Consider the following 26,852-nt stretch of genomic DNA (forward strand, 5'->3'; position numbering starts at 1 on the left):
AAAACTCCCTCTTGACCGCCAGAAACGGAAACCCAGAGCCGGCCAACAGCCCTTTCACGTATCAGACTCCAGCCAGCCAGGTAGTGACGGCAAAGATTTCTCCTGCTTGACCCCAACGCTTCTCCCGGGATCACGCCCCACCTGCCAACTGTTCCGTCCAGTGAACTCACACAGGGCACAAGGGCTAGTGCTATGGGAACCTTTTGCTAGTTTAAAGATTCCACTCCTGCCCCATCTTCATGGCCTGCTCTCCCAGTTAAATACGCCCATTCTTCTCAATTCCTCTCCAGAAGATCCTGTCCCTTCCCCCATCCCATTCCTTGCCCATCATGTCACTGTATTTTTCTTCACATAAGGGTGACCAGAACTGGCTGAGGTGCACTGCGAAAGTGACATGAAGTTTGTTAAAGGCCCTGCGGTCTTTTTCTCAGCCGCTCTGTTCTGTCGGTTCCACTGTAGCAAGGATAATGATCCTGGGGGCTCTCAGTCTCTATGGTATGGCATAAACTGACCACCAGCTGGGACCAGGAAGCCCTTCCCCTAATGCACAGAGATGGGTCTGAGTTCAGATGCAAACTCTTCACTTTTAAATTACTTTTACCCCCTTACAGAGCAATGCCAAGTGGCTACACAAACCAATCATGGCAAGCGGGGTGTGCATCTCCCCCACACTAGCCTGCCGCGCTCTGTCCGTGTGCACCCTGCTGATGCGCGGACGGACACACACAAACACGCACACTGCTCCCTTTGAAAGAGGACTAGCTCGAAGCGCATTAACAAACGGGTCGTGTGCATCAGCCAGATGCACACGACAGTTGGGAGAGTGTGGGGTAGATTCACATCCCAGCTTGCCATGAACTATATGTTTGTGTCGGCCAACCCTTCGTGGGAAGGAGAATCAAACCCTTCGGGTCTGGGATTCTGGCCTGAGCCCAGCTCTGGTACTGCACAAATAGCCTGTTGTGGTCATTGTGCATCACCCAGCGCTGGCCACGTTCACAGAGCAGCTCCTAGTCCAGTGGCTGAGAGTCCCTCCCTTCCTGGTTAAGGGTCTGATGCGGCTCCCACTGAAACCAATGGGCATTTGGCCAGGAGTGGGACTCGCTTCTAAGTTTGATTCCAGTCTGCAGCTCCCCTCTGTTTGACCAGAACAGCTGCAAGGAGACAGACACTCCCGAAGGCTTGGGCTGGCCTTCATGAGGGACGCTTTGTCAGCAGGAGAGGGCTGGAGACTCAGGGGGTGCTTATGGAACAATCAGGGTAACTTGGGAGCAGTCTAGTGGCAGGATGCCACGCCACCAGCTAAGGGGTCATTTAACCCAGTATTCAAGTGAAATTAACCAGCTACCAACTGGTGCAGTCTCTGCAGCCACTCGGGAGTTCCCTCTCCCGCTGCAGGGGACAGCCTGGAGCTCCAGGCTGAGCGCTCACCTTGGAAAAGTGAATATCTTTAGATCAGCTAACACCGCCCCCCCCCCCCCCCCCCCCCCCCCCGGCCAGACCACCCGATGCCCCCCCCCTCCTCACCCGTGTGATGTTCTGCACCCGGAAGAGGCGAGCCACGAAATCCTCATCAGCTGATCGGGAAACATACTCCACTTCTATCGGCCCATACTGCTGGAGCCCTGGCTCCGGCCAGTACTGTAAACAGGGCTGCAGAGAGAGGAGAGAGAAACAACCGTGTGTGACACGCAGGCGTGCGCAGCAGAGGGCATCACGCAGGGGCACCATGCAGGGGGGTGGGACACCGGGCGCTGCATAGGGACATGGGGCTCTGGCATGGGACCCAGGGGCACAGTGCAAGGTCCCCAGGCAGGAAGACATGACACCGGGCACCAGGTGTGGGACACGGCACAAGGGTGCTTAACACAGGGCACATGAGACAGGCTATGGCACGCAAACACTGCCCATGCTATCCACAGCACATTGCTGGATGGAGCTGACCTTTCTATACCGACAGGTCAAAGGTCAGAACCTGCCCTCGTTTTAGGGTGACCAGATAGCAAGTTTGAAAAATCGGGACAGAGGGTGGGGGGTAATTGGCACCTATATAAGAAAAAGCCCTAAATATCAGGACTGTCCCTATAAAATCAGGACATCTGGTCACCCTACCTCGTTTGCACCCACGTGGTCCTCTCCAGACGTCAGCTGAGCAGAAGCCTGTGAGAAGTCTGCTGGGTGGGATCACGCAGCGCTGACCGCTGCCCGATGGAGCAATGTTAGCCCCGCCTCTGGTCCCACCCCAGTGGGGTGGGGCTGATCCTGCAGCCCACTGGCTTCAGTGGAAGTATGGGCAGGAGGACAGGAGGGCCAGGCCCTGAGCGATGACCATGTGTCATTTTGGATTTTATCTCCCTGAAATCAAAGGGAGCTTTGCCATGGACTATATTGGGGCTGACTCCAGGTATCTGCAGCTCGTGTAGACACGCCTGAACTGGCTTTGATCTAGCTAGCGTGGGTACAGGAGCAACGAAGCTGAATCATCACAGGCCGCCTGAAAGCCTGGGTATGCGCTTGGGCGGCTAGCCTGGGCTGCCACAGCTTCCCTATTGTTCCTCGAGCTCGCGATCTCTAAGCTAGCTCCGGTATCTCTACACGCGCTGCAGCCACACCTCTGACTGCAATGTAGACATCAGATCAAACCCTTCCCAGATCCTTGGTCACCCTCTTGAGTTCTGCACCTCCTCCCACGGCGGGGAAAAGCAGATCCCGGCTCAGAAACCACCACAATGGCCAGGCAGGGCAGATGTTCCGGGGGGGACTGGCTGCTCGCAAGGCCGCCTGGCATTGTTCTTTCTCACGCCCAGGAGCGCACTTGATGTATTGCTCAATTCGGGGTCGTGGATGCGATTGTTTTCACACCACGCCAGCCGGGGAGCCGACATCAATAGAAAATATACGATGTTTGTCACTGCACTTTAACAGAACATTTAGCATTTCAGGCCGGCCGACGGCCTGGGTCTAACTGCATGGCAAATGTGTTTGAGAAATAATTGGTTATTAATGGGGGCTATCAATCTCCGTGATCTTTAAGCCTTCTAGACACAGAACTATAATTTGGATATTAAAACTTCCTTCAGCAAGACATAGTTCAAGCGAAGGATTTACCCTCTAAGTCACCTCTCAAAGCTGCCTGCTGTAAAGGCTGATTTATTAGCTGTTGGTCTTAAACTGGTAAACATATAAAAGCCGGCACATGGACACCGGTGAAGAACAACCATCCCGAGAGACGGCAGAGGGGCGGAAGGAAGGAATACGGCAGGTAGAACGCACCAGGGGAGGGTACACCCTGCACACCCTGGAGGCTGGGCTGGCCCTTGCTCAAAGGAGAGGAGACAGTATGGGAGAGCCGCTAGCAATGCAGGGTGGGGCTGAAATGGGGAGCAAAGCGGGGGCGGGGAGAATGTATGGGCGCCTGCAGAACTGAGCTAGGGACTTGTGCCCAAGGTTGCCGTGAGATGCTGGGAACGAAGCAAAGGGAGGAGATGGAGAAGCAGAAATGCTGTCCCCGCTCCTGTCCCAGTCCCTCCCTAACGCCATGCCTGGAATTTCTCTGGCTTTGGAATGGGGTGGCATTACAGACTCCGACTGCAGAAGCCAGGCCTTGATGGGACGGCGGAGGAGGGATTAACTCCATAATACGTCAGTGTCTTTAGAGGGCCAGATTTGGAAACGTGCGCTCACATTTCCCCCATAATGCGTGTGCACACATGTAAATGCGATTGCACGTGCAACATGCACCGTTGTGCACACAAGTCCCTGTCCTCGGCCACAGGCCGACATTTTTGCAGGCACTAATGTCTAAAAATCTTCCCTACTGTAGAAGACTGAGTGGGGGAGGGGATCAATTGTTCTCCATGTCCACAGGACAAGAAGTAATGGGCTCAAAGCGCAGCCAGGGAGATTTAGGTTAGATAATAGGAAAAACTGTCTAACTAGTTAAGCTCTGGAACAGGCTTCTCAGGAGGTTGTGGAGTCATAGTATAGAATATCAGGGTTGGAAGAGACCTCAGGAGGTCATCTAGTCCAACCCCCTGCTCAAAGCAGGACCAATCCCCAGTCCTAGTCATTGGAGATTGTTAAGAACAGATTGGACAAACCACCTGTCCGGGATGGTCTAGGAGTTTAACTTGATCCTGCCTCAGCACAGGGGTCTGGACTTGACAACTGCTCGAGGTCCTTTCCAGCCCGGCATTTCTACGATTCTAAGCACATTTTGCTACTGCTCTGACATCTTAGATAGAGAAGACAGAAACGATCATAATGCCAGTGTGTAATTCCATGGTCTGCCCTCACGCGGAATACTGCGTGCAAAAGATATATTAGAATTGGAAAAAGTACAGAGAAGGACAACAAAAATGTTTAAGGGTATGGAACAGCTTCCGTTGAGGAGAGATTAAAAAGGCTGGGAAGAGACGACTTAGGGGGATATGATCGAGGTCTATAAAATCATGACTGGTGTGGAGACAGTGAAGAGGGAACTGTTATTTACTCCTTCTCATAGCACAAGAACCAGGGGTCACCCAATGAAATTAACAGGCAGCAGGTTTAAAACAAACACAAGGAAATACTTCTTCACACAACACACAGTCAACCTGCGGAACTCATTGCCAGGGGATGTTGTGGAGGCTAAAAGCATAACTGGGTTCAAAAAAGAATTTGAGAAGCTCATGGAGGATAAGTCCATCAATGGCTATTAGCCAAGATGGTCAGGGACACAACCCCATGCTCTGGGTGTCCCTAAGTGTGTGACTGCCAGAAACTGGGAGTAGACGACAGGAGATGGATCACTTGACAATTGCCCTGTTCGTTTCATTCCCTCTGAAGCATCTGGCACTGGCCATTGTCGGAAGACAGATACTGGGATAGATGGACCATTGGTCTGACCCACTATGGCCGTTCCAAGGGCTCAATCCTGCAATGTGCCAAGTGTCTGCAGCTCAGAGAAAACCGTGGGTGGCAGCGTGGGGCAGGGCACTGAATCAGGAGACCTGGGTTCAATCCCAGGCTCTGCCACTGACCTGCTGGGTGACCTTGGGAAAGTCACTTCCCCCCTTTCTGTGCCTCAGTTTCCCCATCTGTAAAATGGAGATATGATACTCACCCACCTTTGTAAAGCATTTCAAGGTCCAGGAATGAAAAGCGCTCTATAAGAGCCAAGCATTAGTAGAGCTGAGATTAACCTCTCTGTCCCCCCGCCTCCTCTCTAGCAGGGAGATTCAGAGCAGGCTAAAGAATGGGGCTAGCCAGAACATTTGATTTCACAACGTACTATGGTCAGAACTCCCTCACCCCTCCCCTTCTAGTGCGGGATCGCTCCCTGCAGTCTGGTCTGCAGTGCTCCAGTACTCAACGGTCCTAAGAGTGATGGAATCCCCAACACTTAGGAAACAAGATCGCAAATTCTTTGGGGAAGGGACCAGCTTTTTGTTCTGTGTTTGTACAGCACCTAGCACCTGGGCCAGGACTGGGGCTCCGAGGTGCTACTGCACTGCAAACAATTAATATTTCACCACTATTCCCCTTCTTTAGGAAACTAACCCAGCTTAGGAGATTCTCCTGTCAGGATCAACCTTGGTGTTCTACTTCTGCTTAATTTCAGATCATATTAACGTCCCCCCACAAGGACCCTGTGGATGCAGTGCCCCTCTTCAGAGAAAAAATAGGAACATTGTATACTATATAATACATAGTATATAGCTACATGTAATAGAGAGAGAGAGAGAGATGATTAGCTATAGAGATAGATTATCGACCTATCCATCTATAAATATTTTACCTGCCTATTTAGCTCGGCGCAAGTGTCAGAAAAAGGAAAGTAGAACTTCATTTGGGGCCATTTATTCCATTCATCTGCCTATTTCCTGTGAACATTACAACTGCAGTTTTGGGTCATTTACATTAAGTGTCTGATTTCGACTCATAAAACAATCCGGTTAATGAAGTCTTCTCCAGACAGCCATTAAGAGTCTATAATGCTAATTTTATGTAAAAATCCAGTAAGTTTCCTCATCGAATTAACATTACAGACCTGTAATGGGCTCTTAAATCTCCTCTGGCCTCGGCAGGAATGTTCTAGGAATCCCTGTAGGGGTTGGTACACCTGGAGAGGCCAGGAACGGTTCAAATGCTGCCTTCTAGCCCAAGGGTACTATTTGGTCCCCTCTCTATGGTGGGTATGTAATGGATAGCAAGTCCCACCTGGCATGGCAAATTCATACTGTTAAACACACGGGAAGGTCGTTATTAGAGAGTATTGATTTAAAAAGCAACATTTGCAACCCTCAAAAGTGCTTGGTAGAACTAAAGGTGAGTGCTTAGGGATTGGAATGCAGCCTCCTCTGGGGTGGAACAGCTGGCTGACAGCACACAGGAACACCACCCAACAGCTGAGGGTAGGGAATGAAGAAGAAAGCCATATCTCCTTGGAGAAGGGTGGTCTTGTGGGTACTGCTTTGGAATGGATGTCAGCGCTCAGCTCACTTCCCAGCTTTGCCACAGACTCTACGCGTGAAACTTGGGCAGATCACTGAATCTCTCTGTGCCTCAGTGCCCCGCCGATAAAATGAGGATAAATACAGTTCCTTTCTCGCACCCTTCACCTTGTCTATTCAGCTTGTGGGCTCTTACCATGTGTATGCGCCATGCCTAAAACAACAGGGCCCTGATCTTGGCTGGGGTGCTATAATACCAATTTAATACGATGGCTAAGGAAGTGCCAGACTCCCCATCCCCCCAGGCTGCTTCACTGAGGAGAACTGCTTACTGCTGTACCCAGCTCATGAGTTTAGGCTTTAGCTTCCCTATTCTGTGTGCTGCATAGGGAAGCTGACCAGCTAGCTCTGTGCAGCAGGTAGCTTGTTGCAGAGAGCATCAGGTTTAGGACAAGCCGGGCCCAGGGAGGCAGGGCAAAGGCCTGCATTTGGGAGCTAGTGGTCCTAGGTGTAATCCTCGCTAGTGACCCCACCGGGGAGGGCGGCGGGAAGGGGTGGTTTACACCAACAATAACAACTAAAGCCGTAGTGGTGTTTCGGTGGGAGGAATGCAATGACCCAGGCCCGCAGAAACCCAGACTCGCCGCAAGGGCCAGCGGCAGGGCCCGGGGGGGGGGGGGGCGTCGGGGCCACTCACCCAAGCGGAGTTGGACTGGTTGAGCTGGTTGAGCATGACGATGGAGGTGCAGCCGTAGTCGTACACCAGTCTCCAGAAGTCCGCGGTGGTGCTCTGCAGAGGGTGAAGGGTGACGACGAAGGCCGCGCTCTTGGTGTAGCTCTGAAGGGGAGCAAGCACAGAGTGGAGAGGACCACGTGAGCTCCTTAAAGCAACATAGAGCACGGTGGGGTGGGGGTGGAAGTAACAGGCCCCCCTCTCCCAAAGAGCTAAAGGGGAAGGATGGTTTTGTGGCTAAGGTTGAGATGCTGGAGATCAGTCCCCAGCCCTACTGCAAGCTCCTTGCACCTCCCGGACTAAACCTGGCGCAGAGATCTGTCGCGGGAAAGTCCTGGCCAATGAATAACACCGTCTCAAAGGCCTGATCCTCTGATCCAATTCACTGATGGGACCCAATTGACCGCAGTGGGCATCGGACCGGGCCTTAAACCCCCGGGCAGTGAACGGTGCAGTGTGTTGCATAGGGAAGCTGACCAGCTAGCTCTGTGCAGCAGGGAGCGTGATGCAGAGAGCATCCGTTTTCGGACGGGGCTGGGAAATCTGGGCCCCATGAGGCAGGCTGCGGCAGGAGAATGGAGCGAATGTTCCGACTGTGCCTTTTGCCCTGCAGGATCAGTAGGAAAAGAAAAACAAGCGCATTGGATCCTTGTGACAACCTGAGAACTCCCTAGCCCTGATTTCCCCCCCTTGCCTACGCTGGTGTAAATCAGGAGTAGCTCCATTGAAGCCAAGGGAGCTACACAGTGTGAAACCGGTGCAAGGAAGAGGAGAATGAGACCCACTGGACTCTGGGGCTTGTCTGAAACAACCGCTCGGGGGACCAAGAAAACTCAGCAACGTAACGGAGCAGGGTGTTCTCGTCAAGTGGAGCGGAGCTGTACTCAAAGGCCTGACTCTGATCTCAACTCCACCTACATTGCTTTACCATCACTGACTTCATGGAGCCACTCCTGAGTTACACCGGAGCGTGGGAGAGCAGAATCAGGACCGAAAGGTTTGCACATATTGGAGGGTGCTCTCTGAAGACAGAAGGTTGCCCGATCAGGATGGCTTCTTGTACAGGTAAATAAGCAAAAGGGGCCACAACCTGAGCTGATATCAATCAGGAGGCTCTATGGACTTCAGTGGCACTGTCCTGATTTACACCAGCTGGGGATCTGGCCCAAGGACCTGTTTTCTCTGCTATGTCAAGCTTCTTCTCAGCACTTTAGGGGCAACAGGGAACCTGACTCTCAGGGCAGATCTGAGCCCCGGCAAGGGTTGCCCACGCCCGCTGGCGACACTCCCAAGGGGCTGCGGGCAGCTGGGCGTAACGAAGTGCGGCACACGATGGGCACCACTCTCCCTTGTGCCCACCTGCCCCAACACACACACACACACACATCTTACGCTGGGCCACGTGTAAGTGTTGGGGGTGGCGCAGGAGCTGGGCAGGGTGGCTCTGTGCCAGCCGGGAGCTCCGCCAGGCCAGGGGCATTCTCAGTGCCCAGCTCCACTTTCGGGCCCCTTCGCACCACTCAGGGGGCAACACTGGGGCATGATCGCACTGGAGAACCAGGAGTGAGGAGCCTGATTCAGATCTCCTTCATGCTGGTGTAAATCAACAGTTAACAGAGGGACATGAATGCAAGCGACGTGAGAATGAGGCCCTAGATGCCCAAGGCCCTTGTCCTCATTCGGGGCTCGTTTAAAAACGCGTCTTTACGTTATCTCAGCACCTTGACATCCCTTGGGGGAGGGGGGACACTTTTCACCCTCAGATCTCTCAAACACAGAGTTTTATTCACCTCACTGCGGGGGGGAGGGGAGGGGGAATCACGTCTAATCCAAGCACAAGCACGAGAAATTTCAGCCCAGTGGATTTTTCCCCCCCAGAAAGTTACACACCCCGCGTAAGAGGGGCGCAGAACGAAAGTGCCTCTCAGTTTTGCTCTCCCGAGGCTGTAATCTCTCTGGGGGGTGGAGGGAAGCTTAGAGGCAAGACACCTCTGAGGCTTTGCTACTTGCAAACATTTTCTGAGGGTGAAAAAAAAGACGGCATGAAAGACCCCGCTCCAAAGGAAATTGCGCTGCTTGTTAACACTTCAAAAGCAGCAAGTGCTTTTAGGGGCACCTGACGAGAGAGAGGACAGACAGTGGAGTGTTGTCTGGCTCTTGTTCGCTGGTTCTCCACCCCCACTAAAGGACCCTTGAAACAACACTCTGTGCACAAGTGACAAATTCTCGGCACTCACAGAACGTCTTCGCGCCTTCGGATTTCTCCTTGAGCCTTATTTTTTCCAGGCCATCTCCCTGCCCCCCAGGGGATTTGGGCTTGATTAACTGCCTTAAGCCCCGGGTGAGTTTTCAAAAATGGAGGGAGGAGATAATAATTTCAGAAATGGACCTTTGCGTCTGAAACAGCTTTCTGATAATGAGTCCTTTTAAAACTTCTCAAACCCGACCCAGAAGGGGGTTGCAAGACTATTGTAGGAGGGGGTTGGGAGCGGCGGTTGCTGGTTGGACATCCAACTCCGCAGGCAGTGCTGCTGCCAGCAGCAGCACCGAAATAAGGGTGTCACGGTATGGGGGGGGGGTTGTCACTTTTTTGGGGGGGTTGTTACAGCCTGAAATGTTTTCAAAGGGAGTTCCAGCAAAAAAAGTTTGAGAAGCCCTGCTCTAAACAATAAAAAAGCAAACCAAACACCCACAACCGGACACGGAGAGAAGGAGAGCATGGAGCTTGTAGGGAAAGGAAATCATGGTGCAAATTCCCGCCTACTGTCCTCTGACCACAAGTCTCTAGCCTGATTACACCCATCGCAAAAGCTGGGGGATCCCAGAAACCAGGAGCTGTGTGGGGCAGAAGTGAGGGTCTCTAGCACTGTTGCCTCTTCAGAGGTTTCAGCTAATGTCCATGTCGTACATTTCCACAGTGCCCAAGGGTTCCATACCGCGTAAACAAGTCGGAGTCTATCACCGGCTGCTGGCATGGAGCCATTTAACTGGGCACAGAGACACTAAAAACGAGACTTTATGCTTCTAGGCCTTGTCTGTGCCTACCCAAGCGTGTGGGTAATTCCACTGAAGTCAACGGGATGACTGGTGCTTAAAGTTAAGCACATGCTTAAGCGCCTTGTTGGATCAAGGCTATCTAGCTCCATCCAGGGTACTGCTTAGCTTCCAGGATTACGCAATATGGAGCTTTTTCATTCTCGTTCACACCAGTCTAAGTCCAACCTAGGCTGGGAGCGGCTGAGAGCTGGGACCGTTTGAAGACTGTGTGGAAACAGTATCCAAATGAATAAAAACTCAGGAGTGCCTTGTGGTTAAGGCTGAATTTCACCACTAATGATGAGTGTAAATACAAGATTAGCTGTTACGGGGCTGAGACAGGATAAACCTCAGGACAGTAGTTACCAGGCGTCTGGTAGAGCTGCGTGGAGAAAGTCATCCTGTTTCCTGGAGGATTTTGATATTTCGAGTGCTGGTTACCATTGTGATACGGGCAGAAAACCAAACATTTGTAAATTCTCCGTGAAGGGGACTGGAGCCGTGGATCTTGGGAGCCCTGGGGTTCCTGCTGTCAGGACAGTCCGCCTGGCTGGCTGCCCCAGAGCTGCAGACCCTGGAAGCCTGGAGGTTTCTTGGCCTGGTTGCCATGGGAACGCAGTTGAAATTGAAATGTTTCAAGTTCAATTAATCATCACATTCTGATGAAAAATGTGTCCCGCTGGGATTTTTCTGGCCAACTCTAATATTTAGGGAATCTTGTTAAATGCTAATATAGCCCCAGATCCTCAGCTGGGATAAGAATCACCACAGCTCCATGGAAGACAATAGATTTGGGGGTCGCGGTGAACATTCAGCTGAACATGAGCTCCCAGGGTGACGCTGTGGCCAAAAGAGCTCGGGCAATCCTGAGATGCATAAACAGGGAAGTCTGGCAGAAGAGTAGAGAGGGTTTGGCACTGGTGCGACCATTGCAAGAATCCCATGGCGGGTTCTGCTGCCCGCAATCCAAGAAGGATGTTGGTAAATTGGAGAGGGTTCAGAGAAGAACCACGAGAATGATTAGAAAAAATCTGCCTTATGGAGATAGACTCAAGGAGCTCCATCTATTTAGCTTAACAAAGAGAAGGCTCAGGGAGGACTTGATTATGGTCTGTAAGTACCTACATGGAGAAGAAACATTTAATAATGGGCTCTTCAATCTAGCAAGGAAAGGTCTAACACGATCCACCAGCTGGAAGTTGAAGCTAGATAAATTCAGCCTGGAAATAAGACATACCTTTTTAACAGTGAGGGTAATTAACCATTGCAACAATTCACCAAGGGTTGTGATGGATTCTTGACAATTTTTAAATCAAGGTTGGACGTTTTTCTAAAACAGGGGCCCCCAAACTTTTTCTGTCTTGCCCCCCCCCCAGTAATGGAATCTATCTATGCCCCCCAGGAGCTACCGGTAGGAGCCAAGCCATGCCCAGGGCTGCAGCTGGGGGCCGAGCCATGGCCGGGACCTGGGGCTGGGAGCAGAGCCAGGGACCCAGGATGGGGCCGGAGTGGAGCTGGGGGCAGAGCGGGACAGGGTGGCGCTCCCTCCCCACCCCCCGTGGGGGCTGGCCCAATCCCCACCGCACCCCCCGAACGTTCCTCTGTGCCCCCCAGGGGGATGCGCCCCACAGTTTGGGGACCACTGTTGTAAAATCTCGGCTCTAGGGATTTTGGGGGGAAGCTCTTTGGCCTGTATTGTGCAGCCGTTTGCCTGGATGATCACAACGGTCCCTTCCGGCCTTGGAATCCATGAATCTCTGCCCAAGGGTCAGAACAGGCACCACCACGGCTCTCCTCTCCCACAACTGCCAACAGCTTTCTCATTGCTTGCCGGCGTCGCGATCTAAATAACAGCAACATTCACTCCCGCTGCTCCCGAGCAGCCGCTCGTGCACTGAACGCGCACTCCCACGCCCCCGAAGGCGTCTCTCGCCTCGAAGGAGCTCTTCACATGCCAAGCGACACGCCAGATGCGAAGTTATCCACTTCCATTAGCCATTATCCACTTCCCCACCTCATCACCGTCTCCCGGGGACGCTGCCACGCGCCCCCGGGAAGGAACACCTCGGCAGCTTTCACTTTCAATATTGCCTGTCGCGCCTTCCTTCGGCTGCTCTTTTGTTAGACACATTTGCAGCAACACCGTGTGTCACTTCAGCTTGTGCCGTGGCAAGTGACTTCTGTGCATAATGGGTTTCCTTCTCCCGCCTGAGAAAAGGGGGGGGGGAACCCTTCAAAGTTCCTTTTCTTGCACGTACGTCACCGACTTGTCGTGCGTGCTAACAGAGCGACGCTCTTCCGTGCGGCGGGTGCAAACCAAAGTGGGCAGGGCTTGTTGCAAAGAATGTGTCGGCTTTCCCCTTTTGTTCTAGCTGCTCACTGAGCTGGATTGCGACTTGTAGGTATTCGCAGACTAGTTTGGGCCACTTGTGAAATCCGTCGGCGAGAGGCAGCAGCCATGAATGTGACTAGTTAGGACATTGGACTAGGGCTCAACTGGGCTTCAACTGGGCTTCAACTCCCAGTTCTGCCACAAACTCCATACAAGACCCCAGGAAGTCACTGAATGTCTCAGTGCAGCAAAACTCATCTGTCACGTGGGGATAATGATACTTGCTTTCTCCCAGCCTCTGTCAGTCTTGTCTGTTTAGCTTGTAACGCTCTTCGTAGGCCTCACCTCTCTCCAGCACCTGCTGCAATGGGGCCTTGATCTAGTTTGGGGTCTTTTGGTGCTACTGGACTCCCACTAAAGAAATAAAATAATCTATTAAACAGAATCTAAATTCCTAGTTCTCATTGAACGCACTTGGGCAGCTCAACCCTTCTCAGAAGTAGAAATCAAACAGAAACCTCTTAAAAGAGAAAATGTTATTCCCCTGGATCCCAGCTCGCTGGTACTAGTGAGTCCTCTAGCAGTTGTATGATAATGCCTCCACTTAACAGATGCTCCCTTTTATCTAGTCGTCTCTCTCTTGCATAGTTCCTTGTGGTGCAGCACCAGGTTGTTCCTTTATCCCTGTGAAATGAATTGATCTTAGTCCACATCCCAATGTACAGGTGTCAGGCTCACAAAATCCAGCATCCCATTCCACATTACCTGCCCCCCTCAGCAGCAAGACAGAGGAAGAAGGCTGGCCCAGAGGTTAGGGTACTAGCTGGAGACTCGGGGGCAAGTTCTTGCTCTGCCACTGACTTCCCGCATGACCTTGGGCAAATCACTTAAGAGCTCCGTGCCTCGGTTTCCCATCTGGCTCATGGGGATGATAGCACTGCCCTGCCTCCCAGGGGTGAATTGTTCAGATACTACAGCAAGAGAGGCCATAGAAGAACCAGAGACAGGGAGAGCAAATGCTGACTTGAGCCCTAAGTCTGCCAGACTCACTTCAGCACCGGAAATGCCACAGCGCTCAGCGCTTAAAGTGTCACGGGGATCAAACTTACTAGGACAGACAGACTGAGCTGACCGACCTTCACCAGCCCTAAAAAAAAATGAGATTTCTTTTAAAAAAAAAAAAAATGACGACGACAAGGGGTTTAATCCTTCAGCACGAATAAGAACTTAAGAACGGCCCTACTGGGTCAGACCAAAGGTCCATCTAGCCCAGTATCCTGTCTACCGACAGTGGCCAGTGCCAGGTGCCCTAGAGGGAATGAACAGAACAGGGAATCACCAAGTGATCCATCCCCTGTCGCCCAATCCCCACTTCTGGCAAACAGAGGCCAGGGACACCATCCCTGCCCATCCAGGCTAATAGCCATTGATGGACCTATCCTCCAAATCTGATCCGAAGAGCTTTGCACTCAGCAGAGTGTAAAGGAAATTCTGTTCTCTGACCCAGGCTGTTCCTGAAGCAGAGATCCAGTGAGAGAGGCCTGGTGGGGCAAGAAAACCAAAACACCATAAACCAAAGCTCGCTGTGCGTGTTAGCCGAAGGTGCAAGCTTCCCCAGAACAGATGGCTGATGCTCCAGAGCCATTCATAGCGACCGCCTCTGGTTTATGAAGTGATTCTGCCGTAAGTGAAAGCAGATAACAGGGAGACAAGATCTGTATGAAGACATAACGTGATGAATTGCCCGCGGGATGAAAAACGCAGCCCTCAGCTGGAATGCGCCGGGGCCCCGATGTAATCAGGAGTGATACAGGAGTCCAGGGGCGGGGAGGTGGGATGCTGGTCTTAGGGAACGCACCACGCGATGGGAGTTGATTCATTGCTGCGCGGATGTGAAAGTGCCCTGCTTGGTTTGAAGAAAGAAAAGCAGTTTCAGTGATAAACGACCCATCCCTTCATGCTACAGGCAGCGTGCTCAGAGCTTCCAGGCTTCCGCGTCCTTTCTGCTCCTTTTGCAATAGCGTTCCTCTCAACGTCATCCTGCCCCAGCAGAGTGCGGGGACCCACGGAGCCACTGCAGCATCTGTAACCACTGGGAATTAAGCCTATACATGGGAGTCAGCACGGCCCAGGGGGCAGGGGTCTAGCCAAGGAGTTGGGAGGACCTGGCTCTGACAACCACCCGCTGTGAGTCATGTCACGCCTATGTGCCTCAGTTTCCCCCTCCATTAAATGATGGTAATGATAATGACCTTTCTTTGTAAAGAGCTTTCGAGAGCTACGGAGGACAAGTGCTATATCGGAGTTAGGTGCCATTATACAAAGAAACAACCCAGCCTGCCTGTCGTCCACTCTTTCCTTCCTTCCCCCGCTCTTTCCCTGCTGTTTACAGGACACCCACCGCGGCAGAGCCTCAGCACTGACCTATAAGGTCTCCTCCTTATAGCCAAATACACACATCCAACTCGCACCCACATCTCGAACTTTGGGGGGCTGTAGGAAATGGGGCCGGGAGTTTAGCCAACCCCAGATTTTGTGTGGAAAAGGAAACACATGCACCTGGGTGAGATTTCATAACGCAAAGGCCGGCAGCCCTGAGCCCAAGTCCCTTCTCCGATGCGCTCCTAACGATGCACAGGCTCCCCATCGCCCCCAGAAGGCAGGCAGCAAACCAGGCTCTTGGTTCCACTCGCTAATGGGATCACCGTACGCAGGGGCTCAGAACCAAGGGGGCTGAGTCTCCATGGACCTGTAGCCCAGGGAGCCACTGACCCTGCACAAAGGGAGCTTGAAATGGGACTATTCCGATCTGGTGATGCTACGGCCAGCTCCTCAACAGTGTGTAGGTGCCTAATTCCCATTGATTTCAAAGGGAGTCTGGTACCTACATACCTTTGAGGATCTGGCCCGCCTGCCCACTTCGCATCCCTGTCAGCGCAGGCACCGGGTGCATGGCCGTGAGGAATCAGACCCCGAGGGTCCAGTAGCAGAGAAAGTGAGAACTAGAATCACAGAATCTCAGGGTTGGAAGGGACCTCAGGAGGTATCTAGTCCAACCCCCTGCTCAAAGCAGGACCAATCCCCAACTAAATCCCCAAATGGCCCCCTCAAGGATTGAACTCAGAACCCTGGATTTAGCAGGCCAATGCTCAAACCACTGAGCTATCCCTTTCCCCCACCATCAGGATCAGGCTCTGGCCTTCCCGCTCCCCATGATGAGAGGGCACCGGCTCCCCGGGGGCACACTCACGTCGGTTAAGGCCGCGTTGATGTAGTTGTTACTGTCCCCGTCCATGGAGATGAGGAAGGGAAGGCATCGGTCCGGAGGCAGGACGTCCATGCTGCGGTTCTTCTCCCGGTTCCGCGGCAGGAGAGCGATGCTGCATTCCTCCACGTCCAGATGGGGCGTGACCGAGTTCAGGGTCTGCAAGGCACACGGCGCCGGGGTTACTAAACCCATCCCTCCCCCGCAGGCGCCCCTTTCCCTGGACTAGACCTGGCCTGCGACTTGCACTAACAGGGCAGTTCTGCTCAGCAGCAGAGCTCCCGGGGGCGTGGGCCCTCCGCAGAGCTCCCTTCCCCGTGCAGGGCCAGCGCTGACTGGAGCCTCGAGGGAGGAGAAGTGGGGGAAGGCTGCTCTCTGGTTGCCTGGTGACACCCCACCTGGACGGGGGCTTCTGGCTTCCCACTGGCAGATGCTGTCGGTAGTAACAGGCTGAGAGTCTGAGATGGGGATCGGGATGGGGGCAGGGCACAGGGTAACAGGACACCTGGTGGCTTTGAACTGTAGTTCCTAGGAATGTCTTGCCCCCAGGGAGGACAGGAGGCTACAGAGATGCTGCCAAAGGGTGAATGGAGCCCCCGGCCCAGGCCAGCCTCCCGGGGGCTCACCTGGAATTCCTCCCGCAGCTGTGAGGAGTTGCTCTGCGGTTCTATCCTGACCATCTCCTTGTACGTCGGCTTGAATTCGCTGACCGGGATGGCGGTCTCCCCACACAGGCAGGCTTCCAGGATGGCGTCGTGGATGAAGATGTATTGCTCCTTCGGGGGGAGGGATGACACCAGCATTAGCAATGGGCTCCAGGGGGAGCAGAGATGGGGGCCCATGGGGGAGGCCCCGGACACACCAGGACTTGCTGCTCTGTCAGGGGCACGTGTACGGGACAAACGCTGACTCTGCTGCCCTGAGCTGTCACTCTACCTAGGTGAGGTGGGCCAGCGTTGCCCACCTGGGGAGCCCTCTGGGAAGGATTAAGCCAAATGTCCCAGGCTCTCCGGACCCCGCAGGCTTTGCCACGTTTACTGAGGCCATTCCTGGCAGGACGCTGCCGGACATGATGGCAGGAGAGGTGTTTTGCTTTCCATGGGAGCATCAGAGGATGTTATGGAGACAAAGCAGCGATACATGATGCAGGAAGGGCTAATTAATTAAGGTTAATCATCACTAACTATTGTAATTGACTGCTCACTCAGGGCCAGGACTTAGGGGATCCCTGTGTAGGGACCACTGGCTGGTAGCCAGGGAGTCAGAGAGAACCATGGGGTCTGCCTGTGTCCAGCAGCCTCAGTCACAGGTCTCCTTTAGATGCACCCGGCCCAGTCCTGTCTCTCCTCCTGGCACCAGACCAGGATATGGAGAAGGGAGGGGAACAGACTCTGCACCTGATACCAGATCTGGGAAGCCTGTTGTTAAAAGGCAGACGTGGGGGGGGCGTCTTCCCCCCTTTGTCCTCCCTACGCACCTCGGTCTGGATCATGTTGATTCTCCGCGAACAAAGCGTCTTCACGCAGTTGTAAATGTCCACAACGCCCTCGCACTCAGCCATGTCCAGCATCACGTCCAGGACGATGTAACAGCCTGTCCTCCCTGTGCCAGCGCTGGGGCAAATGGGGAGCGGGAGGGGAACAAACAAATACAGGATGCTTATGTTATGCCTACGCTGCAATCCCAAGGTGCCGACCCAAACTAGCTTTAATCTGGCTAGGTTGGGTATCGGCGCAGCCAAGCTGCAGCAGCCCATGTTTCAGCCTGGATTAGCCGCCCGAGTAACCGCCCGGGGTCCGGGGTGGGTTTGTACAGCCTGCACTGAAGCCCGTGCTGCCGCAGCTTCACTACTAGGGTACCTGAGCCAGCTGGATTAAGACTAGCTTAGGTATGGCTGTACCCCGGGTCTGCAGTGTAGACGTACCCTTAGAAACCTCCCAGCGCTGCCCATCACACTCACCCCATCAGACAATCCACTTGTCTGAGCCGTACCAACCCCCGACACGCCAGGAATGGATTTACTCCCCCCGCCCTCTTTTCCCAGAGGCTTTTACAGTGAAATACTAATTTCTGGGGCTGATGAATCACTCCCCATGATTATCAGTGATTACAGACTACAGGGACTAATCACACTCCTTGTCTCCAGTGAATGAATACTGATGAGGCAATTGACAAGGCGAAATCAAATAAAAAAATCCCTCTCATTCATCAGCTCCTCCTCCTTTGCCCAGCAGAGGAAGAGCCGTGAACCCAAGTCTGGGACGCTCTGATGGTTGTTCAGAGAGGACAGGCACTTTCTGTTCTGTTCCAGGTTCAAACCAGAGGCCTGGCCACTCATTCCTGGCCCTGTAGGCTAGGACAGCTGGGGTGGTGATCTTCTCCGATCTGCATTGCCTTGTGCCTGGCCAGTCCTTGCATGGGAGATCTCCAAGAAATGGTGTAACAGGGGTCAGGAGCGAACTCAAATCCCTACCAACATAGGTTAACTGGGACCTAGTGGGAAGGCCAATTCTCTGAGCAGAGCTACAGCTGAGGAGTTTATTTGAAGGCAAAGCAACCCCAGCAGCTGGGAGCATATAAATGGAGAGGAAGGAAGCACTGGGGGGAGAGCTGAGAGCCTGAAGGAAGGCCAAGGTAGGCAGGACTAGCTGCTGCTAGTTCACAGGGGACCAGCCAGTGACAGTGACTCAATATTCTCTTCCACATCCCGTCCTGAACTGCTGAGCTGTGTTGCCATGTGCTGCTAAATAGCTGCCCTGCTCCACCCTAGAAGTGGCTGCATTTCTGTGAAAGGTGGCTGGGGGGGGAACCCCTAAAAGAGGAGTTTAAAAGAGGGTCTTAAATCGAGTATTTTCAAGTGGTCAGCTGTCCACATTCCCATGAAAAACCCATCACAGCCGGGACTCACCGGCCTCCGTGGCAAAGCTTGTGCTAGGAATGATTTGGTGGGAGTTCTCCGACCTGTGCTCCAGAGGGGGTCACAATGGTCCCTTCTGGCTTTTGACTCCATGAATCTCAGTACCGCGGCCTGAGTTTAACGGGCCAGGGGGGCTGAACAACACACTCTCGCGTCACGGGGGACGCTCTGAAGCAGGGTTAGGAGATGCTGCCTGGAGGGGGCAGCGTGGGAGACGTTTGTACTGAGCCTGAACAGGTGCTTTCAGGCTCTGGGCCAACCTGGATTCATTTCACCGGCCTGTAAAATTCACGTCAGGAGAAGACTCAGGCCCCTGAGCAGCGCTCCAAGCCGCGAGTGCTTGAAATACACACCCTCCCCTGGCTGCCTCCTATTTCAGAGGCGCCTGCTACCCATCAGCCTGGGTAAGAACATTTTACGGCTCAGTACGTTCATGCAGGGACATCCAACCCGAGCCATAAACCAGCGGCTCCTTACCTGCCGCAGCCGCCCTTCTTATGCAGCCAAGTCACACATTTCATAGCTCCCTCTGAAATATTTTACTATCAATCCAAGTGTCCTACGCTCCAAGCCAAAGCGCCCTGGGACAAGACTCTACTGGGGCGGGCCCCGTTCCCCTTGCTCAAGCCCTCCCACTTCTCGGGAGCTTCACGCCCAGCCTCTCCAAACGCAGGGGTCGCATGCTGCCTATGAGCGCTGCGCCCCCTTCCACTGCCCGGCAGTGAAATCTCTGGGGGTCTCCAAGCAGCCGCGGCTGCGGCTGGTTCTTACCTGCAGTGGATGACTATAGGCCCTGCGTCGGGGGGCGTGGAAACCTTCACTCTCCGGATGAAGGCCAAGAGCCCGGTGGCGTGGTAAGGCACCCCGTGTTCGGGCCACGACGTGAAGTGGAACTGCTTCACCTCGTGCCGCGCCGAGTAGCCCCTCTGCAAAGGAAGCACAAGGCAGAGTGAGACCGGAGGAATCCCGGAGCCAAGGACCTGGAGAAGGAAGGGGAATGGAGACCCAGACTCACTGCAGCGGTCTCTGGATTCCAGGCAGCAGCGGATGGAACCACCAGACCCAGATCGCTGGGGCTGGCTCTGCTGGCTCACGCGCTAGTGATCTGGAGCACTGGGCAGGTTGCCCCTCCGAGCAGGCTCCTCCCTGGCCCTGCACCTTGGTTCAGTGGGGGGGCGGGGATGCACCCAGGCGTAGGTTCTTGTTGTCCTGGACGGGCTGGGAGGCAAGGTGGCCAGCCCCAGTTGCCGTCCCTGAGGCAGTGAGTCCGAGTGTGCATCCGTTCAGCACTGCCACCCTCTCCTCCACGCTGGGACACCCTCCCTCCCCCGTGCCTGGAGCTGCATGAGGGCTTTGCTCTTCAAACTCCCTCCCCCCGCCCCATCTCTGACACGGAGCATCCCCAGCGCTCCCCGGGCAGCCAGAGTCCTGGGGTCACTGCTGCCCCCTCACTGCACCCCAGAGACGACAGGATGGGCGTGTGCGAGCCACCGGCCGGGCATGCTGCACTCAGCGGGATCATGCCAGGAGACCCTACCCTGACATTGCTCCCGTCACATCACCAGCGAGGCTGGGAGGGAACAAGGTACAGCAGCATTTTAACAGCCAGTTAACTCCTGTGGTCATGTACGAGAATACGCCTGTTCCCCGCCGGCTGTGTCATCACATTCCCTGGGGTGAGCGTGCCCAGGCTCTGTCGAGTGTGCCGTCACTCAGGAACAGACAGGGGTGGGTGTGATTCTCCAGGCCCCTGCACCTTGGGCAGCCAGGGCTAGGTATGGGTTAGCGGGTTAGAGTTAGTTTAGCGGGTTAGGGTTGGCTTAGGGGTCTAGGGTGATTATTTACACACACGGTGCCCTGGTGTAAACAGAGGGAAGAATCTTGCCCCATACCTCTAGCGCCCCCTAACAGGATACAGCACTCGCATTTCTGCGTGGACCCAGTGGATTAACCCCCTTAGCCATTGCTAAACCTTGCGAGCTGGCAGTGCCATGGCCAGACGTTCCTGGTACCCCACAGCCACATGGTCTCGGCTCTTTTTCCGTCAGCGACGATGGCGTTAAAAACAGACAACCAGTGATAAGCAGCCCATCTGCACAGGCCTCCGGGGCACCAAGGAATGGCCTGGTAATGAATGCACTCGTTTCCAGGAAGCTGTTTGGTCCCTAGCTCGTAACGAGACAGTAATTTCATGTTCCTGTAGATTAGGGGGTACATTACACTTGTTATGTCCCAAGGTACCGTACAGTACAGTAATTGCCATGCAACCTGCACTCCACACTAGAGGATGGAAACAATCGTTCATTCCCTCTGCAATTACATGGTGCTTACCCTGAAATTAGATCATCAACAGTGACCATGTAAATAAAGAACCTGGAGTCCACCTCCTACCAGCCTGACGGCCAGGCATGGCTTGGAGTGGGGCACAGAGAGTCTCACTAGGAGTCCTGGGGTGCAACCGAGCCCCGGGAAACTCACGCTGAACAGCAAGCAAATAGCAATCTTCCCAAGGTGAGACGGAGCGGACGGAGAAATAGGCTCCCCAGGAGAAGGGGGGGAAGCCCCACTCTTTGGGACATTTAAATGGGCCAGGACACAGCCCAGGAGAATGTACTGTGAAGAGCGATGCTGTCCTGGCCAGAAAAGGAGTGGAGGACCTTAGGTCTTGTAGCGGGTACTCCAACCAGTTCATCCTTACAGAGCTGACCCCAAGCCCGTTGAAGTCAATGGGAGTCTGTCCGTTGACTGATGTAGGCTTTGGTTCAGGCCCTTGGTGAACAACTAACCCGCTTCAGCATATCAAGACCAACCCCAGCATCCTGGGCCAAATTCTGCTCCCAGTGTAATCCAGAGTGACTCCCGTGAAGTCAGGGCAGTTACGCCGGGTTTACACTGCTGTATATGAGAGCACGGTTTGTTTGCTGGGCTCTAGATGCACATGCGTGGTGGTAGCTCTCTGTATGTCAGTCCCTGGATTAGCCTGGTCCCCAGCATCTGCAAAGAGCTTGCAGACTGTGCTTGCTGGCTGCATCCCCTTCCCTGGGAAGCACAGGGGATTGGCTGATACAAGCCAGGGTGCAACCTAACCTGGGATAGAACAGGCCTCCCGCATCCACGGGGATGAGCCAGCCCAGAGCAGGCGCTTACCCTCTCCAGAGCGAACGTCCGGACGGTGTATTCCGCCAGCAGCTCTGATTTGACCAGGGTGATTTTGATGTCTCCGTACATCTCGGAGTCGTCCGGCCAGTACTTGGAACACTTCACCTGCCACAAGCAAACAGACCAGGCTGTAGCACCGCGGGAGGACGGGCCCTAGCAGAGCCAAAGCCGTCGGGGAGAGGAAGGGGACCGGTCCCTTACCCTTCCCACCTCCACCAGCTTGGTGATCATCACGATGCTGGAACAGTGCTCCTGCCACACCATGCGCCAGAAATCGTACACCATTTCCTGCTTGGGGCCTGGAGGACAAAGAGGAAAAGAACTGAGACCCCGTAGAGGAAACCACTATGCCTCCCCGAGATCAGGGCCCCAGTGGGCTAGGATCTGTATAGACATATACCAACAGGCAGGCCTGGCTCTGAAGAGCCTCCAGTCTCAATATCATGCTATTTCCCTTTCCCCCTGTTCACTTTTTTTGGTAAATAAAACCCCTTGGGAGTCTGAAGCTAAAATGTGTCTCCTCACTGAAATGGTATCTTCCCCTGCTGACAGCACTTTCTCTTGTTATTGTAGGGTTGCTTACACTCAATGGGGCTGCATGCAGCGACATTTTTTCTTGCAAGGTTGCATGCGGGTGTTGGAATTGCGGGCACTGCCTTGCTATTGTAGAGCTGCAGGTGAGAGGCGGGCTGTGCCGGTTTGTTATGGTAGGGTTGCTTGCCCGCAGTGGGGTTGCAGGCAGGGGTGGGCTCTGACAAGGCTGCCCACGGGTGCTAGCTTTGCGTCTCATGTTATGGTAGGGTTGCTCCTGAGCACTGAGCTGTGTGAACTCATTTATAATTGCAGGGCTGGTTGTGACAGCTGGACTCTTTTGATCTGAGCACAGTCCTGGTGAGCCACTGACGTGGTGTGGTCCCCTGACGTAGCCCAGAGCCAATGAGAATGGAACCTCCCTTCACAGAGAAGCCAGTTCATTGGTCTCCATTTCAATCAGACCCGGTAGTCGTCTCCACTTTGGGACTGAGCCAAAGGCCACTGAAGTCAACCGGAGTCTTTCCATTAACTTCAACGTGCTTCGGCTCAGGCCTAAATAATTCTGTCGTGTTGCTGTGACCCATTTGGCCTGCAAAGGCCCCGGGCATCCTGCAGGGAGAACGGGGCTGGACGCGAGGATCGCAAGTGATTATTATTCAGTAGGGAATTTCCAGCCGGCGTTTGGTTTGGTGCTATTGCACTGGGATCAGAAAGTCCAGTGTCCAGCCCACCTTGCACCAAACCACGGATCGAATCTCCTGTCTAACACATTCCAAACCACATCCCCTGGGGGTAAAGCTATGGGTCACCGTCTGCCCAATGGCTCTGGGAGAGGCAGAGGATGGAGGACAAAGCCCGGAGGTGGAAGGCACTTTACCTTGAGTGGCTATGAAGTGGTTGGATCTGTGGTAACCCTGTAACGGAACAAGATTCTGTTAAACCTCTAGGGAAGGAGACCTGGTCGAGACACAGCTGACGAGCCACCCTCAGTGGGGGCTGCCATGGAGACCCTGTTCCTATTGACCGGGCTGATGGCCAGCTCGCCAGAGGACTGGACCATGGTGAGTGGGTAAAGCCCGTGGCACAGGGTGACTACTTGGCAGCACTGTGCATTTCCCCGGGCAGGGGGAAGGCTCAGGCTGGTGAGATTTCCCCTGCAGTGATCTCCGCACAAACACCATCCTCTGAACACGGGTATCCGAACTGGCATAAAGGAAGCCAAAGCCTCTTGCTCACAACTCTCCTGGGTCCCGGACAATGCCAGGCTGAGAGAGACTGACTGCCCTCAGAGGCTAGTCAGTAGGACGCCTGGCTTCGAGCCGAGACTCCCCAATGCTCCATGCATAAGCTAAGAGTTTCCAGCAGGCCGGACCTGGGGGCTTGTTGCGTTCTCTAAAGGACGCTATCAGCTGAAAGCCCCCAGACACAACCTTCCTTAAACACAGGTTCCCAGCCAGAGTCAACAGGCGCACCCCCAGTCCATGTCAATAAGGACACTAGGCAAACTCCAGAGACCTCCCGAGGGAGGCGGGGGCTTTCTGACATCATCCCCTAGGTTCGGTCCGCACCAGGAGCTGACAGCGTGATGCCCAGCTTGCAGAGACAGACTCGCGGAGCTGTGGTAGTGCAGGCCATGACAGCAGAGGATAGCCAGGACCCCACGGATATCTACTCGGGGCGGCTAGCCCGTGTCACCGCTGCCTGTGCGACCGCGGCGCCACTACTATTTCTAGCACACTAGCTGGGTGAGAGTTCGCACAAGTACGTGTGAGCTGGGGATCACGCCCGGAGCACCAAGTGGGGATGGACCTCAAGAGACCATCTAGACCATCCCCTTACGCTGAAGCAGGATTACGTCTACCTACACCACCCCTGAGAGGTGTTTGGCACATGGGCATGACCCTGGGGAATTCCTCTCTCGGTAGCTAGGGGTAGGCAGCAGCGCGAGAGCAGCCCCCCTTCTGCAGGGCGGGGGAGAGAAGGGAGAGGGCTGGGAAGTGCAAAGAATGAGGAGGGATGGACGGGGGTGAACGGGGGAGGGAGCAAAGAGGCCTCGGAAGAGGGGAGAGATGGGCAATCAGAGAGGGGGGCAGGAATTTGACAAAGGGTCGGGTGAGGAAGAGGAGTCCAAGGGGGGAAACAAGACCTCAAAGGGGGGGAGGGGGAGAGGAGAGAGAGATTTCACTGTAGAATCACCCAGGGTCACCCCACCGACATGCTGGAGCAGACTCTGCGACCCCCTCTGCCCCACTCTCTACTCCAATTTGCTGTCGGAAGCCGCTCACCAGGCCCCTTCTCCCGTCTCCCACAGCAATCAAAGCCCTGGCCTGGGTGTTCGGGGGCCAAGCGTCTCGGTCACAGGCTTCCTGCTTACACAAGCAGCGCTGACAAACATTTGAAGGCTGCGGGTAATGTCACCGTGAGAGCCCTATTCGTAATATCCCAGTCCGAAGCAGCCACGTGGGCCCGTGTCATGTCCCCACTCTCCTCAGTCCTCTGAGCCAGTTACTGCAAATGTCACTAACTCTGAGCAGGGAAGAGCAAATCTTAACGAGGCCAATAACAGAACCAGGAGGGCTCCAGAGGCAGACCCATCACGTGCAATTTCAGCAGGGTTGGTTTCCAGGGCTGGGTTTGCTGGTATGGGAGAAGCTGACTTGACTGTAATGATGCATTTGCTGGAGATCAATAAGGAAATAAAACCCCTCCGACGGCAGCCTGACTGGTGGGCAGACGTACAAACAGACCCCCCTGCTCCGTCAGAAAGAACCGCGATCGGGTGTGGAAGGGGGGACGCTGAGCCAGCCTGATTCTCACTGGTGCACAGACCTCTCCAGCTACTGCAGGGCTGTAAAGAGCCTTGTCTGCGTGGGACAGTGTGAGACCAGTGGAGCGACCCAGGCAGATATGAGGGGGTGCCTGTGATAGGAGGGGGCTGGACTCCAGGACCCAAGAGGTCCCTGCTAGTGCTGCGTGGACACACTTATTCCAGGACTGACTCATAGGTTCCAAGGCTAGACGAGACCATCGGGATCACCTAGCCCGACCCCCCGTGGGACACAGGCCAGAGACCTGTCCCAAGACATTCCCCTGCACAGAGCTTTAGAAAAACATCTCAGCTCAATTTGAAAAACGAGCCGCTTCTTTTGGATCGTTCGTTTAGTTTAACCTTCTTCCCAAGCTCCATAAGCTGAACCACAAGCAGCCCTCGCGAGTCGGCCGGAGACACAGACCCGTAGCCCTGCACTGGTTTGAAGTCACATCTTAGGTCACACTGAAAAATCTTTCCCACGTAAACCAGGCCTCAGTGCCGATGACAATCCAGTCCTTTCTGTCTGCTTCTGTGGCCACTGCTCCTCTGTACCCATGTGCCATTCCTGGGCCTGATTTCCACTGGCACTACGGCCATTTTACACCACTCAGCTGGGGCAAAGCCGCCTTAAAGTGGGGGCACAGGTGATCCGTGTGCACCCTACGGCCCCTTTGCATTGCCGCAGCTGTGCAGAGCGTGCAAACGAGAACCAGGCCACAACCACGCTGTGCGGCAGGGAAGTACCATCCCTGGTGTACGGCGGGGAAACCGAGGCACACAGCGGGGCAGTGACCCGGCCCAGGTCACACACGGAGTCTCTGGCCCAGGCAGGACTTGAACCGCAGTCTCCTGAGGGGCAGCTGAGTGCCGTCTAACAGGCACCTGTACACACCTACCCCACTAGCACCAGGGCCAGAGCACAAGCTGGAAGGAAGTCCCCAGGTTGGTGTCTTGGGAGGAGTAAAGGAAAGTGGGGGGAAAGAGAGGAGAGGGATACAGGCTACTTACTTCTCGGTTTATCCGAATCTTAATGATCCCAATCGGACACAAGTTGAAAAGAAAAAGAGACCAGAGACAGGCAGATTAGTAAGGTACAGTCCAAGAGACGGATTAGAACACGGCAGCCGTGGGAGCAGGTCACAGACGACAGACAGCGGAGACAAGGAGAAGCAGCAACGGCCTATGGGGGACTTGGCGTTGCTCCCGCTACCCCATTAGATCAGCTGGGCAGAATCACTAACCGGGACAGCCCAGCCCCCTAGACCCTATGGGGGCAATGCTCAGCCGGGGGGACCCCCAGCTGTGATGGGGGGTGGGGAACGAGGGCCCTTGGCTCCGGTTCAGGAAAGAACTTGCCAAAGAGGTTCTGCGCGAGCCCCCAGGTTTGCAAGGTTCTCCCACCCGCGCTGCAAACTGAGCAGTGCTGGCAGGCCCAGGAGAACCGCTGCGGCGCTTCATATAATCATCCATGGACTGAGGTTGGACTGAATTCCCATGCAAACGACTCGAGGGATGGATACATCTGGCACGATCCAGGATAGCTTCCCCAATCACCCCGCCCATGCACCCGTCTCTGATTACTGCAGCCCTGGACTTCCCACCCAGCCCTGTGTGTGCCCCTCAGCCCGAC

The 26,852-nt window shown here is 54.4% G+C and overlaps 1 protein-coding gene across 1 annotated transcript in view; it reads right to left on the reverse strand.

Annotated features, from left to right (window-relative positions):
• The window catches only part of PTPRU (protein tyrosine phosphatase receptor type U), a 267,462-nt gene that overhangs the window by 14,783 nt on the left and 225,827 nt on the right, over positions 1-26,852 (reverse strand). The window contains exons 20-28 of the mRNA XM_026657076.2: positions 23,288-23,324; positions 22,078-22,175; positions 21,865-21,981; positions 19,489-19,643; positions 17,278-17,413; positions 16,427-16,576; positions 15,786-15,959; positions 7,132-7,272; positions 1,528-1,653 (exon numbers count right to left, since the gene is read on the reverse strand). Coding sequence (XP_026512861.1) covers positions 1,528-1,653; positions 7,132-7,272; positions 15,786-15,959; positions 16,427-16,576; positions 17,278-17,413; positions 19,489-19,643; positions 21,865-21,981; positions 22,078-22,175; positions 23,288-23,324 — 1,134 coding nt within the window. The remainder of the gene's footprint in view (positions 1-1,527; positions 1,654-7,131; positions 7,273-15,785; positions 15,960-16,426; positions 16,577-17,277; positions 17,414-19,488; positions 19,644-21,864; positions 21,982-22,077; positions 22,176-23,287; positions 23,325-26,852) is intronic.

Source organism: Terrapene carolina, unplaced genomic scaffold (genome assembly GCF_002925995.2).
Source record: "Terrapene carolina triunguis isolate 2854851 unplaced genomic scaffold, T_m_triunguis-2.0 Scaffold236, whole genome shotgun sequence".
NCBI lineage: Eukaryota > Metazoa > Chordata > Testudines > Emydidae > Terrapene > Terrapene triunguis.